Source organism: Rhipicephalus sanguineus, chromosome 1 (genome assembly GCF_013339695.2).
Source record: "Rhipicephalus sanguineus isolate Rsan-2018 chromosome 1, BIME_Rsan_1.4, whole genome shotgun sequence".
NCBI lineage: Eukaryota > Metazoa > Arthropoda > Arachnida > Ixodida > Ixodidae > Rhipicephalus > Rhipicephalus sanguineus.
Genome location: NC_051176.1, coordinates 163,068,650 through 163,083,525, shown reverse-complemented (window position 1 = coordinate 163,083,525; position 14,876 = coordinate 163,068,650). Strand labels below are relative to the sequence as shown.

General features: G+C 46.3%; 1 protein-coding gene across 1 annotated transcript; it reads left to right on the top strand.

The window, feature by feature from the left end:
• Positions 1–1,217: 1,217 nt before the first annotated feature.
• On the top strand, positions 1,218–8,959 carry LOC119401492 (toll-like receptor 3). The gene is made up of 3 exons (XM_037668342.2): positions 1,218–1,969; positions 3,576–3,730; positions 8,763–8,959. The coding sequence occupies exons 1-3, from the start codon at positions 1,326–1,328 to the stop codon at positions 8,921–8,923; spliced, it is 960 nt and encodes a 319-aa protein (XP_037524270.1). The 5' UTR covers positions 1,218–1,325; the 3' UTR covers positions 8,924–8,959.
• The last annotated feature ends 5,917 nt before the right edge of the window (positions 8,960–14,876 follow it).

The window sequence follows — 14,876 nt, the reverse complement described above, 5'->3', positions numbered from 1 at the left end:
GACAAAGAATGGTCAAACTAAAATGCCACGCCAATTCGATCTCAACAGCTTGTCAATAAGTTGTGAGGTCTGCAGCCATATTGATGCTGCTTCCAGCTATGTTTGCTTTTCAGATATGCAAGCCTAGAAAAAGTATGCTCGCGTGCATCTGTCGTAGGAAACTGCAACAAAAGCTTTACGGCCATCTCATGGGGAAAGATATACCATAAATCAACTCCGCCGCAATACAAAAGCGTTATGCGGGGAAGCACACCAAAAAATCAGAAGGGGCCGCTGTTACGGTATATAGTGTGCCTCTAAAAACGCGTATTTTTATTTATTTTTTTAAGATATGGCTTTCGTGGCCCCCGAAAATGGCTTAGCGGACCGCTTGGGGTCCGCGGACTCCCCCTTTGAGAACCAGTGGACTATAGCTTCTGGTGTTCACTCATGAGGTCCCGGGAGAAGATTGTTCCTTGATGTTCTTAGACATACGATTTTATTTCCACAACACGCACATGTGGTGCTTTTATTAAGTTTATCGCTGTTGTAAATATGCTCAATTCACTTCGTTAATCACTTTGAAGCTGCGTATTGGCGTATATTATATTGCGCAAAAAGGAAACCTAAAGGACACACGAGTATGTAGCGAAGAAAACTCCAAGTAATTCAATATTTGCACGAAAAAAGACCCCTGGAACGACTCTCACTCGCTCCTTACACGCTTTCATTATCAGCCATGCCCTTGGTGTCAACTAAAGTCGAACCGACTTTGCTGATTGTGTGACATGCGCTGAAGCGTCAGCATAATCGTGTGACGCAGTTCTTCTCAGTGAGCATGCTGTCGCTTTGCAAATACTTCGCTGAAATGTTGCAGCAACTCCTATTAAACACATATTTCAGCTTATGGTGGCTTGGATAAAAACGTGAAAGATATAAAAAAGCGTTTGAAAAAAAGGACATGAAGCCCTCAAGCGAGGTTTCTATTGCTTTATCATATGGCACGAGCTATCGTCATTCCACTTTTTGGCTGACGGTCTGCGTTCCTGTTGGCACAGGCTCTGAAAAGACCTTGTGGTGGACGACCTTCAAGATTCACTTTCAGATTAGAGTTGCGAGGTCGGGGCCACAACGCCATGTCTCCTATCGCAAGGTGTCAGTTTTCTTTCCATGAAAGAGACGGCCAATCCAGAAAAGAGCTGCCTTTGCTGGTTTCGTCTGTCAGGACGCATTATCAAAACGTTTTTAGGAGACGCTCGAAGCTGGTCGCATTCAGCGCTCATCGCACCGAAGGAAGGCACAGGACTCACATCGGCTCCACAGTTTCCCCTACACGCGCATCAGCTATGCTGTCTTTCGGACGGGTAGCCCTCTGGGCTCTGCTCGTTTGCTACGTTGCTGCCACACCGACGTGCGTTGAGTCCGGTACATCACGAGTCACGTACACCTGCTCCGGCTTCACAAGCCACGCTGACTTCGATAGGGTCGTCCGTCGGGAGTTCACACCAGCGCAGTACTCGCAAGTTGAAATTCTGTTACGAGACAGCAACCTAGACTATTTACCGGTGAGGGCATTTGAAGGCACTTTGGCCTCTGCACTGGAGCTCCGTAATGTCCGTGTGCACGGCCACACCCCTCAGACGTCCGATGGGCACCCGTTCACTGGTGTCACTTCGTGGCTCAAGAAGGTAATCCTTAGCGATGGCAGCACGGTGCCCCCTTCCTGGTCGCTGCTGTCCCCACTGAACAAGCTTGAGGAAGTCATCCTATTGAACATGCACTACGTGAACCTCTCCAACAGTTTCAACGAACTCCCGAAGAGCGTCAAGCGTGTGCGAGTCCTTAACTCGACTATCCTCGGCGTAGATCCTGAATGGCTTGCAAGCTTAGAAAACCTTGAGGAGCTGCACGTCGAGAACAGCAACATCAACCACTTTTCCAGGACGATGCTGCCTAGGCCGGCCCTCAACCTCACTTCCTTGACGCTCAGGTATCAAGACACTGTTGTGTCATACAGAGTGAACGCTTAAGAAAAGCAATAACGCGGCGTAACGAGCTCGTTGTCGATCCTACTTTTTTTCTTTTTTTTTTTACAGCAGCCTGATTTTTAAGCCACTTGGTATGAAACCGCCAGTAAGGCCGAGCGAAGCGACGCACAAAAATAACGCACATTTTGTGCGGTTTCTTTTGAGCGGAACTTTAGCTGACAAATATGAGATCAGTTTATTCAGAGCTCGAAAATTGAGTAATCGGAATATTTGAATATATCTCTTTGATCATGATAGCAAGAGCAGAACGTTTGAATTTGAGGTCTCGAGGCATATAGCAGCAGAGGTGCAGCGGAAAAAAATTACATCTTTTCGTCATCCGTTTGAAAATAGCAATTTCTTTTACTTAACCTGCCTGTAATCTACAAGGTCGTCTTTGACAACCGAGGTTGCCACCACTAGGAACGAAGGCGGCATTTCAATGTGATGCCAGTAAATTAAAAAGTCGTGGATTTGGCACTAAATAGTTATAACTAAATCTTATGTGCCTCTGCAGTTTTGACCGTTTTACATAACAGTCAGCTTCCCATCTAATTTATACCGCCTACATCGGCTTGGCGTAATCGCAGTGTGCATTTATTTACTAAGTGCAACGCTTGAGGATGCTAATTACTGCTTCTGGATGAACCGATGCTTACGACCTCCAGCAGCACGAATTGGAAAAAGTTCGAGCTGTTCATGAAAGCATCGACTTTACGATTGAAGTTGGCATTATACTTATTAATAAAAAAGTATAAACTTTTTTTATTTCACTTTGGCAAATCATGACCTTTGAACAGCAGCTATTCCTATAGTGTTTAGTAAGTCGGAAACGATTACAATTCAAAAGCAATCTTTCCCACCAATGACATATCATATATGCAGTCAATCCAACTCCCGTTTGAATCCCGTTTCATTTGGTGTCTAGCTCGCAATTACGCCATATGCGATCGTCATTAGGGCGGAGTTTGGACTGATCTACTTCCCGCAGCAAACGAACCACAACACTATTATTATGCTAATATATGTACAAACACATGCCAGCCACTCGTCATAACGTGCACGTTATTAGCGAAGACAGCACGCCAATGGCAAACAGAGTTTTGTGAAATCGCTCCAGAGAACTGGTATCGATTTATAAAGACTGAATATGACTAAAAATTACAGAATCCCGTTTAAACTCACTTCAATAAGCGTGTACGACTCGATGCTCCTCTTGATGGTCCTCGATGCTACTCGTTTAACGCACTTTAATGTTTAGCGCAGCTTCCACACGCAGAAGCTGCTAAGACAGTTACGTGCTGAAATAGGGACTGAAGTTATGAATTTAATTCTAGGTCTTGCTGTTTGAAAATAGTGGTGGGCAAAGCCGAAACGTATGAATCTGCTTATACGTCGTTGCACCGTCTCAATCCTTTAATCCAGCACTACTCTTTGTGGTTTTGTTAGAGGTTCCTATAGCAAGTCCACAAGCACTCATTTAATCGTTATTCCACTGAAGTTTGTAACTGAGAGCAACGCAACAATGCAGTATCTGTCTGTGGTGACACCGTACATTGTATTGTACAGGAACGCAAATTTGACATCCTTGCCGGCGGACCTGACAGCAGATGCACCCCGGCTAACTACTCTCAACCTTCAGGAAAACGCCATTCATCACTTCGACGAGCACAGTTTCATTCCCCTGCTCGAGCGGAGCACCAATGCCGCAGCCTTCTTGGATGGTACGATGAACACCGCTTCACATTCCCTTCGTTGATATGGAGTTGGCCAGCGCAGGGGGCAGTTTTTGTTCAAAAAGCCAAAGTATCCTGAAGGTGTACTCGTTAATTTAAAAGAAGCCAATAGATAGCCTAAAGCGACAAGTGAACATCCTGAAATAAGAGCAGTGCGGTTACTAACCTCCCCGTTACTAACCGCACTTACTAACAGGGTAGTAACATATGTGACAAGTAGTTAGTAAACCGAAGTTAGTAAGTACTACAACCTTTTTTTTTTAAGAGTGTAGTTCCTATAGCAATGACGCTACCAAATTCTTGAAGGTATAACAACGCAAAAAAACATCGACTGCTCTCTTGACAATAACGACATTTTTCATATTTATGAACACCGTTAGATCGGGACGCAACGTTCGTACGAGTACAAGGAAAATATTTGTGAAAGGTGTGTCGGCTGCTTAAAAGAATTCGCAAAACAGCACGCAGCATAGAAGGGCATAGCAGCACGGAGGAAAGCACATGCCTGTAGGAGCGGCCATGGTATGTCCTAATAACAGCGACTATTTCATGCACAATTTCGTCCTCGCAGCTTATTTAGGAAATATGTTGGACTGTCTAAATTAATAAGCAGTGCTACAATACAACAGTGGCATTTGGCATATTAGGAATTATGAAAACATATTTGGGAGAAATAGATAAGCAACGGAGCCAACATCGAACCAGCTGTACTCTTTTGCACAACCGCCACAGACTTAAGAACGCTGCCCCATAGCTGCGGAAGAACCCATTGAGCGGAGGGTGATTGCGTGTCCACTCGGATTCGTCGCTTTTGCAGCTAAACTTGCTTCGGTTTCCCGAGGCCTCATAATATTTAACAGCATGACACATGAAATGTTTCACAACATGTCACCAACATTTAGCTATAATCGTAGAACATACGATGACGCGTGAAAGAAAATGTTACATTCAAAGCATTATGTATTGTCAGTCACGAACCGTAGCTTACAAACTGTATATAGTCTTCCGATTAGTTGGTTGGTCAGCCTGGCGTTTTCTACGGGCATGGCTAGCCTGACAATCTGAGTCTTCAGTTGTTCTGCCTACTCGTCTCTTTCACTACTCATCAATATCCTACCACATGTCTGTAAGTTCAAAGTTCAGTGTCGTGAAATATATGCGAACAGGATCCCCCCCCCCTCCTGCGAAGCTCTCCTTACGAAGTATTCGCGGTCCTTCACGTAACATTGAACATTGAACGTTCACACACGCATTTGGAAATCCATGTTTTCGTAGGTTGTCTAGCAGAGCCTTCATTTCGACACTGAAATACCGCCAGCACCAAATGAAGTGTTCCACGTCGCCAATGTCTTTGCATTCTGTGCATAACTAAGAGATACAGGGGCGATGGAAGGAAACGCGAGCAGTGTGGCATCTACGTTCTCTGCTTTTTTCGCATTTCTTTTCAATGGGTTGTAGTAATAAAAAGCCACTAGTGTAATCTATAATACAATCAAGAACCACCCTAGCATCTTTTTATTGCTACCAAGGACAGATCGTGGGGAAAAGAGCGCGGCGCGCTGTTCGCGTTTCTTTCCATCTCCCCTGTACATCGCCCAGCTTTAAATGCTCATGGCCATAGGCCGGCAAACTCATTCATGAGTTCGCTCACTCAGACTCAGATCGGGCCGGGAGTCTGTCTTAGTCTGAGTGAGTCTGGGTGAGTAATATTTTGGTGAGTTTAAGTCCGAGTGAGTCCGGTTTAGGAAAATTTTAGTCTGAGTCCGAGTGAGTCTGGTTGAGAAAAATATTGGTGAGTCCGAGTCCGTGTGAGCCCTAAGCGCGAAATATATTTCTTGAGTGAGTCCGCGTGAGCTCTAGCCTTTCTTGCCAACTTATGGTCCTATCTACTCGTCTTCGGCATTACTATCAGCCTTATATCGGCTTACATTTATACTCAAGTCTATTTACACAATCTCAACGCACTAGCGTTCATGCGCGGCCCGAATATTTATTGATCAGAGGCGTGAGTTGGGGAGGGGGGTGTGCCATATGACCTCTCCTCGCAAATTTTTCATGGGAAGTTCTCGATAAAAAATATCTCGGGTGAGTCACGCATATCATAAAAATGTCCTTACAGGATTGAATCCACCGAACACTCGTATTTGAAGGTACGAGATCAAAAGGGGTGTCGCAGAGCACCGATTATATGAGATATAGGCATTAAACAACATTGACACCATGATCTAAAAAGCAAATTTCACGCTAACGGACTCATCAGTCAACTCACTCAGGCTCAGTCAAAGCCGTGTGTCTGAGTGAGTCCGGCTGAGTTATATGTTGTTGAATTTGAGTCCGAGTGAGTCCGGCTGAGAAAACGTTTAGCGAGTCTGAGTCCGAGTGAGCCCTCAGGGCAAAATATATTTCTTGAGTGAGTCTGAGTGAGCTCGAATTTTTTTGCCGACCTATGCTGATCGCGGAGAGTAGGCCGACCTTGTTCTTATTCTACAAATTAAAGTTGTTTTCAATAAGTTATGCACCTTCACTGCACACTGGTCATATTTCTTGATCCAAAGCCAGCGAAGTTTACAGCGAATTACGCTTTTTTGGGAACCGGTGGCTGATTGATTCCGATACAGTTGGCGGTCCCGAGAGCGCTTCTTTTGCAATAGCGTCCACTTGTTCATTCCCACAGTATGTTGAGATATCCACTGGAATACAATGTTACATCGCTTTTTTGTCTCAAATTCTTTAATAACTACACTAATCTACGGCAAAAAATTTTTCAGAGGATAGGCACGGCAGGATTGTCAGCACGACTGTATTCCGTGCAGGACAGTGTTCGAGCCTGCATTGCACAGCCGTAATAGCAGCACTCTGTGTAACTTTCGATAAGGCCAGGCGGTCTGATCGGCCATGACTATGCGACCGCAAACGAAGATGGGTAGGATGAAGGAAGGGAGGGAGGGGTGGATCCAGGGGCGGCGCCAGTGGGGGGTATGGGGGGGCTGGAGCCACCCCCATACCCCCCAAAAGCAACAAAAGTGTATCCTTGAAGATGGTGTGATGCCTCGACCGTCGCCTAGATATACTGATATCGCAGTTAATGACCTTAACCAAGAGGGATCAGACTATAGACTGCCTCTCGTTCAAATGACTGGAGCTGATGTCGCGTAGGGTACGTATAGTGCCATAGAAAAGTGACATCTATGTATATTATTGCGGAGAAGAGTGCCAGAAATATATTCACCAAGCCGAATACATTGCGTTAGCACTGCTTATGTTGCAGGACATTCTCGTACGAAAAAAAAAAAAAGAATACTTGAGAAGTTATACAATGAAGTGGGAGAAATTTGACCTTGTGCACACATTATTTTATGACGCTTGCTTAACTACACTCAAAGATAATCGTAGACCATCGCAGTGAATGATATTCAGTCGTTTTTACTGGCTTTCTGACGGATATTTTGGTGAAAGTTAATAAAGTACGCGATTATACACTTGTGCCGCGTTTAGTATAAGCATAGATATTGGGTGATTGCCCCAGCGCGCCACTGGCGTTCGCTGAAGTGAGTGAAACCTTTGCGATAATTACTTTGTGATACTGTTCACAGCCTGTCGCCAGGTGAGTCAGTCGCCGATCTCAACGCCAAGAAAGCGAACACAAGTCGCTTGTCGAAATGGGTGGTCGCCAACAGTGAATTACAACCATGCAGATTTCCGCAGAAGTCCAGGAAATGAATACATGACGGCTTCTCAGCCGATAATTAAAGGCTCTCTGGTGATAGGCTTGAAGGGAAGAAATCCTCCCTTGTGCTGTGCGTGCAAAGCGATTGCATTAGCAGTCGGACACCCACGTGCAGACGTCATCCGCATAACTCGACGTCTTAAGTTGCGTGCGCCATCCACTGAGTGATTGTGCTTTTCTGAATCCACGAAACCGCTAGTGTAGTTACATTAACACACATACAAGTGTTGATTAATGTGTATGTGAGTGACATTGTGACATTTACGATGGATGCCAAAGGTTGCAGTATGCTTAGAGACAACGGACAGAAAGCATCATGCAAGTACTCTTTTCTTGTGCATGCCTTCCTAATACACCAGAAGCTTTCGCAGTTATTTGTTACAAACTAAGCTGCATATCCCCATAGAGCCTACTTATACTAGCTTGCATGTTGCGCCTGTACATGTGTAGAATGATGTGAAACGCTTGTGTGGATAGCAGACGTACATTAGCACTTATTCTATTTAATTATTCTCGATTGTGCTCGCCGTTATCATAATAACTAATATAATTGTTGGGGTTTTACGTCCCAAAACCACGATATGATTAGAAATGACGCCGTAGTGGATAGCTCCGGAAATTTTGACAACCTGCGGTTCCTTAACCTTAAAACAATGAAATAAAGAAGATATAACTAAGTACAAGAAATAAACGACAATTTCCTAGTTGTACAATATGGTGTTAGTAGTTCTTGGCGGCTGAGATAGCAGTTGGGAGAAGGTAAAAGGGAAACAATGATTTACTGCGACAACAGATGAAGGCCCATCGTCCTCTACCTTCGTTTCATGACAACGGCGGTCGGCTTATTTTTTACCGCGTCAGGGCGGTCTTCATTAACACCAAAGGGCGAAGAAAAACAAAACTTTCCTAAACACCCAATTTCGAACTCGTGTTTTTGTGGCAATTCGCACTTGTAACTTGAACGTGAAAACCATTGTGATATCGCGCAGATTAAGCGTTAGTGATTTTCACGGGGTTTCGCGCTTCACAGAAACTCCGAATGTGGCGACGCGTGTGCGTGTAATTCGGAGTCCACAACGGACGAATTTGCAGCGGACGATCGAAGACGACGCTGCGCGCACCGCCGAGGCGAAGTCCTTCTCGAGGAAAGGGCACTTTTGCAGTAAAGCAGTTCAGAATCAAATATATTGACCTGATCTAAATATTTTCGTCTTGATAAGACAGTGACGATATGAAAGCTATAAATTATTTCTTGTTAACATTATCTTTTTGGGGGCGTTTCTTCTTCTGCAGGAAACCCCCTGGACTGCGACTGCAACGCGCGCTTCCTGAACCAGATTCCGGAAAGTTGGACTACGCCGCCGTGCGTTACACCAGATCGGCTCAAGGGACGCCTGGTCAAGAATATTGGCATCTCGCAGCTCATCTGCGCTGCTGCCGGAAGTCGCCGCTAATAAAGAGAAGGGAATGCAGTCACGTAACCAGTACAACTGTTGTTTTGTATTTGGAGAGTTCGAATTTCGGGCGCTGTCTGTCACTTATTTAGCATGGTTGTCGCCGCTATAGCGGCGGGTGATAAACAATTGGACCCGTTACTGTGCAAGCAGAGTCACAATCAGGATGTCGAAGGACCTTGTGAAGGATGTATCGCCCTAATGAAAAGTGACCAGAGTGTTCTCTCACTGTGGGCACGGCACCTGTGTCTTGAACTGCACAAATCGAGTTGGTCACGCACTGCGAAAACAAAAACTGCAAAAGCCGCGAAAGCATGGAACACAGTGAGCAAAACTGGCCCGTTTGCGTGAACTGCGCCACCTTTTCATTGCATGTGAGAGAGCCCTTCCTGAACATATAAAGAAAGCGTTGCCGATCTGTAGAAGAAACTCACGTGAACATGTAGGCCGAATATAATTGCACTGCATACAGCAGGAAACATACAATCTCGTTTCAAAAAGAGACACAAAATTGTTTGCTTAGATTTAATGTATATGCTACCTTTAGGTAGCAGAGTTGCGCGTAGGTCTGGCTAGCAGCCACAGCTATGCGGCGAAGCCGCAATCCGTTTTTGAAGGCGACATGCCTACCGTGCCGCCGATGGACTTGTTTGACGTGTCGAAGACCGACGATTACCCTGACTGTTGATGACTAGCTTTAATCAAGTTCACTGCAGTGGCGGCGTCGAGAAATAGAAAACTTGGCCCGAGCGTCAGCGGCGTTGGAAGACAGACGCGCAACTCTGCTACCTAAAGGTAGCATATACAGTAACTCTATGTTTGCTGTCATCTGAATGACATCAGCTACGCACACAGGAAACGAAAGCAAGCTGTAGTATGCGGGCACGTTGTACTCATGCTAACGCGCACCAGCTCTCCTCAACGCGCCTCGAGAGCTATGGTCGGTGACAGCCTAAGAATAAAAAGTAGAATCTACCACTGTCCGTGCATAAAATGCGCGTCAAATCGCGGCCGCTCTTTTATATGACGTAAAGGTTAAGAAGAACCAATCAAAAATGCAACAATAAGTCGTTTGCTGAGACGAGAGGCGAGGCACCACTGCACCTGCAGCAGCCGTCAGGATTTTCTTGTCATCTTTAGTTCGTCCAAAAGAAGGTCTTTTGTACTGTTATTCACACGTACGTCAACTGCACTCTCGCCAGTCGTCATTCGATGCAGTAGAAGCTTGTGACTGTGCCGCTTTTGAAGTGTACCGAAGCGTCAGGCGCTCGGAGTGTTTATCGCTTATCTTTTCGGTAGCGGAAGTTGCAGCGTGTCACGTGTTGCCTGTGTAGTTCGGATACACCACGCATATCGCCTGAGGATCACCACACTCGCCGATTTTCTGTGAACTACTTGTTTTGCAGAGCGGAGGCATGCAAAAAAGAAATGGAGTGCAGCCTTCTAGGCGGCGCTCATATTCATTTTTAGAACTGAGTACTAGGTAAGTTGGAAATCCACACTGGAAATGAAAGGCACGAAAAAAAAGAAGCTAAGGACAAGAAGGAGTAGACGACACGACACGACACGATATCGCGTCCTGTCGCGTCGTCTCGTCCACTCCTTCTCGTACTTCGATTTGAGCCTTTCATTTTCAACATTTATTCTTAGGTTGCAACAGACTATAGACGCCTTGGCCAGACATCACTTCGTATTTAGCTGATTAAAAACGCTCCAAATACGCAACTCGGATTTGGCTGCTATCCGCTAGGCAAGCTGGCGCTGGGCAAAGCTGGTTCCACACAGGTTCTCATGTACCTCGGCCAAACCAGAGCGCACGGGTGCGAGATGTTTTATTACTTTAATGTAATGGTAGTGATAATCGCTTTGTGGTCGCTGTGGTAGACCGAGATTGGTTCCGCGACCATTTTCAGCAAAACGAATTTGTTCTTTTCATCCGGCGTTGTATTCGTGCTGTTCTTGTGGTGCCTTTAATTTCCGTGGTCTACCCATGGCAGTCTTAGAATGAACTGAATGAGTTGCTAGACGGGTCTTCCTTTTATATATGAAAGCGGGAAACACACGCGGGGAGAAGGAAGGGCCGTTTGACGTCATTCGAAGCCTTCGTGTGAAGTGTAAAGCAGCTGCAACCTAATATTTACCGGGAAGGCGTGGGACGCTGTTCCCATTGTTCACAGGTGCCTTATCATCCACCATGCGGTTTTGATGCCTACTTTATGGTTTTCTTTATTGAAACAAGTACTGAGCTCTATGCTGTACGCCTGATTGCAAAGAAAGTATGCCGTTTGTCTTCAATTGTTAAAAGGCCCCTAAACGCCCCAGAGGTCGAAACTTAGTTGTGGCGTTGCAGTTGTGCACGAGTCTACAGCGAACGCGCTCGTCGGCTCGTCTGTTCCCCTCTCCGAATGCCCTTCCTGAACGTCCGAGGTGAAAACGCAAGGAGCGCGCGCATCTTCTAGCAGAGGAGCTAGCACGCGAGCGCAAGCGGTTTAGGGGCCTGGCATTTTGTGTTTACGACACGAAATGTTGCGACCTACAAGAGGTATACAGCTTCGCTGTAAAAAAAAAAATTCGGCAGATCCCACGCCTTGTGGGAAACAGCTTTATGCGAAGCAGGCAGCCAGTAGTTCTATGCTGCATTTTTTGGCCTTGCTCCAAGTGTTACTAGGTGGATCGACGTGTTTTTGTAAATGCAGGAGTCGTGTGCACATCGTGGGCTTCCGAGGCACGCCGACTAATTTGACGTTTAAATGGTAACTTATGGGCTGACGTAGTGTCGGCACTCACGTTAGAGGACAAACGTCTGTGTTATCGAAACGAAGTGCGTGCGACGGTGCGATGATGTGAATATCATACGTAACTTTCGTTGGGTATACTCCTCCGGGGTCGAGCAACGCTTGAATCATAGGGATGATTCATAGGAATCATAGGAATGAGTGGTGAATCATAGGAATACAAATGTAATGTTGATTGGAGTGCTGTAAGAGCGGAGCCAACACTGGAACCATAATTGACTTTAACCTGACATGAGGCATGTATCATAGGAGAACATATGTAGCGTTTATTGCTTTATTATAAAATTAGATAGCCAACACTACAACCACAATTGACGCTGCACCGACATTACGCTTGCACAGGATCTTTTTCCAAAGCAGTTTCTAGACCTGGCGTGGCTCTGTGGTAGAATACTTGACTGCTACGCAGAATGCTTGGGTTCGATTCCTGCAGGGATCTTAATTTTATTCTTTCTTTCGTCGGGTCAACGCTGACGGTGTCGGTTTTTCTTAACGTTCTCGCATATAAATTACCAATGTCTGTTCTCGCCGTTCCTGGGTAGATATAAACTGTCAATCACCTGTGGCGCATACCCGTATACCACGGCCCGTGGTATAGGGATGGTAAAATCGATGAACGATTAATCGATTAAAGGTCCACAATGAATCGATTAATCGTCATCTATTTCCGCCTTTCGATAAATCGAATTAATCGATTAAAGCTATTCGATTAATCGATTGCGGCACCCCCCACTCCCGCTGCCAACCTCCCCCCTTGGCCGAAGCGCATGACTTCGAGGCGCGCTATCCTAAGACGCAGATGCCGTGCACATTGCCTCTCTTTCACTGCTTTCACTACAGCGCATATTTCTGCGCTAGCATAACGAGCCCGGAGCTGCCGGCGGCAGTAGCCCATAGGGAAAGATATGAACTCGCCGCAAACTCCAAGCACTCCCCAATGCTTCAAGCCCGGACAGGAGGCGGCTCCACCCCATCGAGGCAGAAATGAACTTGCCCGCTTCGCTCCGGCTCATAGTTTACTGCTGCTGCTGCTGCTACTGCTGCTACTGCCTTCACCTCCTCCCCCTTAAGCTGGTTGAGCGTCGCCTGAGTATACGTGGGGCTTGCGTTGCTTGCGTGTTATATTGTGTAATTATTACACATTGTTGGTTATACTGCTACCTTTGGGATGTCATAACGCCGGGCAATCGGAAGATGAGCGCAGTGTGGTCGTCGTTCGCTGAAGATGAGAAAACGAAGACTGCAATGTGTAATAAATGTGGCAAGCACTTCTCGAAGCCAGCAACGGAGACTCTAAGATATCACCAGCTGCACGCCCACTCTATTCAGGTGCCAAAGAGTCATCTCACAAAGAAAGGTGGTAACGATGAAGGTGACAGTGTTGAAGAACCCTATCCTGACGACACCAATCCGCCTCTTCAGGTAAGTTATCAGTATCTCGCTCTTTAGCCAACAGCCATCTCCCGACGACGGGCCCCTTGTGTCCAGTGTGCGAAAGTGGGAATTTTGGCACACTAGACACAAGAAGCCCGTTGTCGACACTTTCGAAAGCGGGAATTTTCGATCGTCAGCGCGTCTGATAAAAAGATTTGGGTCCATATCAAGCACGAACGATGCCTCTCAAACAAAGAGATATCGGTTTTAAAGCACCCGTAAAAAATGTCAATCGATTAATCGATTAAAACTTTCCACCGAAAGCAATTAATCGATTAAAGGCTAAATCTGTTAACGATTAACGATTAATCGATTAAAAATTTTAATCGACCATCCCTACCGTGGTATACGGGTATGCGCCATACGTGTCTGGAGGAAATGGTTTGACGACGTATGCGACAGCATTATTACGTTATTCATGTTATGACCAGACAGGCATATTAACGCGGTAGCGTTAGAGAGCTCGTGTCGCAGAAATTCCGCTGTCGGCGTCGGCACCGTTGGTTGTGAGCGAAAAATCATCCGTGAGCGAAAAATCGAGAAAGTAGCAAATAAAATAAACGATAAAATATTCGGTCCCAATGAGGATCGAACCCGGGCCGTTCGCGTGGCAAGCAGGTGTCTTACCACAAAGCCACGATGATGCTTGCAGCTACTTCGGACAAAAACACTACATAAATGTCATGTAGTGAAAGGAGTCTCGACGCATTTTGTTCGGCAGGTGTCACGACGAAAACGAGCCCATACGGTAGGCGCATTCGCGAGGCCATCAAACTACGTCGAAAAACGCCGGGATAGTGCAGCCATCGCCGCTAAATACACACACGAACTTTCAAACAGCTCTAAAAATGGACAACTATGTTCATCTAGAGGAAAACATATCAAGCCAACGCAGCAAACGCTAGATAATGTGCTGCCATCTGTGAGGCATTGTGAGAAATATGTCTCGACTTTTCATGGCATCCGAGAGGGCCGGCGCGCGGCGTATATCTTGGAGGCCATGCGACTCTTGCTTTAGATCGAAAGCCTGTAAAATTCGCGCGCGTGCGTGCGTGTGTGTGTGTAACAATACACATTAATAAGTATGCACTTAGTGGTTGAAGTGCGCACTAGGGGCCGGATTTCGCTATCGCGTTCAACTCTTAAAGGCGAAGCTTAAGGGTCCCCCAATTTTTCTTCAAAACCTTTTACCCTCCCATGCCAATTTTGGTCTACACCAAATTAAGGAGGCGATCAGGGGAGCACCCAGACGTAGGCGGCTAGATAGATAGATATATAGATACGTAGATAGAAACGCTCAAATTGCCTAGGGTTCTCTAATACCCGTGTTACACAGGCAAGCTAACCGCAGTTACGACCAACCACGGTTGACCGCGTTGAACCACGGTTAGCGCCAACCACGGTTCGCAGATGTTACACAGCGCACAAGCGTCCTCAGTTAAAGCGGAGTTGCTTTGGCGTGAATGGCTCTGGCGGCAGTCCGGCGTTCCACTCGGCTGTTATTGCCGCGTCCACTTTCGCATTTCTTTCCAATTCGTTTTTCACGAACGCTCGCCGGCGTGCACACGTCCTCCATGGAGGCCGCCATTTTCTCGGTTAACTGCCAAACCGAGGTCGCGAAGATCGGTTTGGTACAACCGCGGTTAGCGGCATAACCGCGGTTTCGCATACCGTGTAACATAAGCGAACCGCGGTTGTGCGTAACCGCGGTTACACTAACCGAG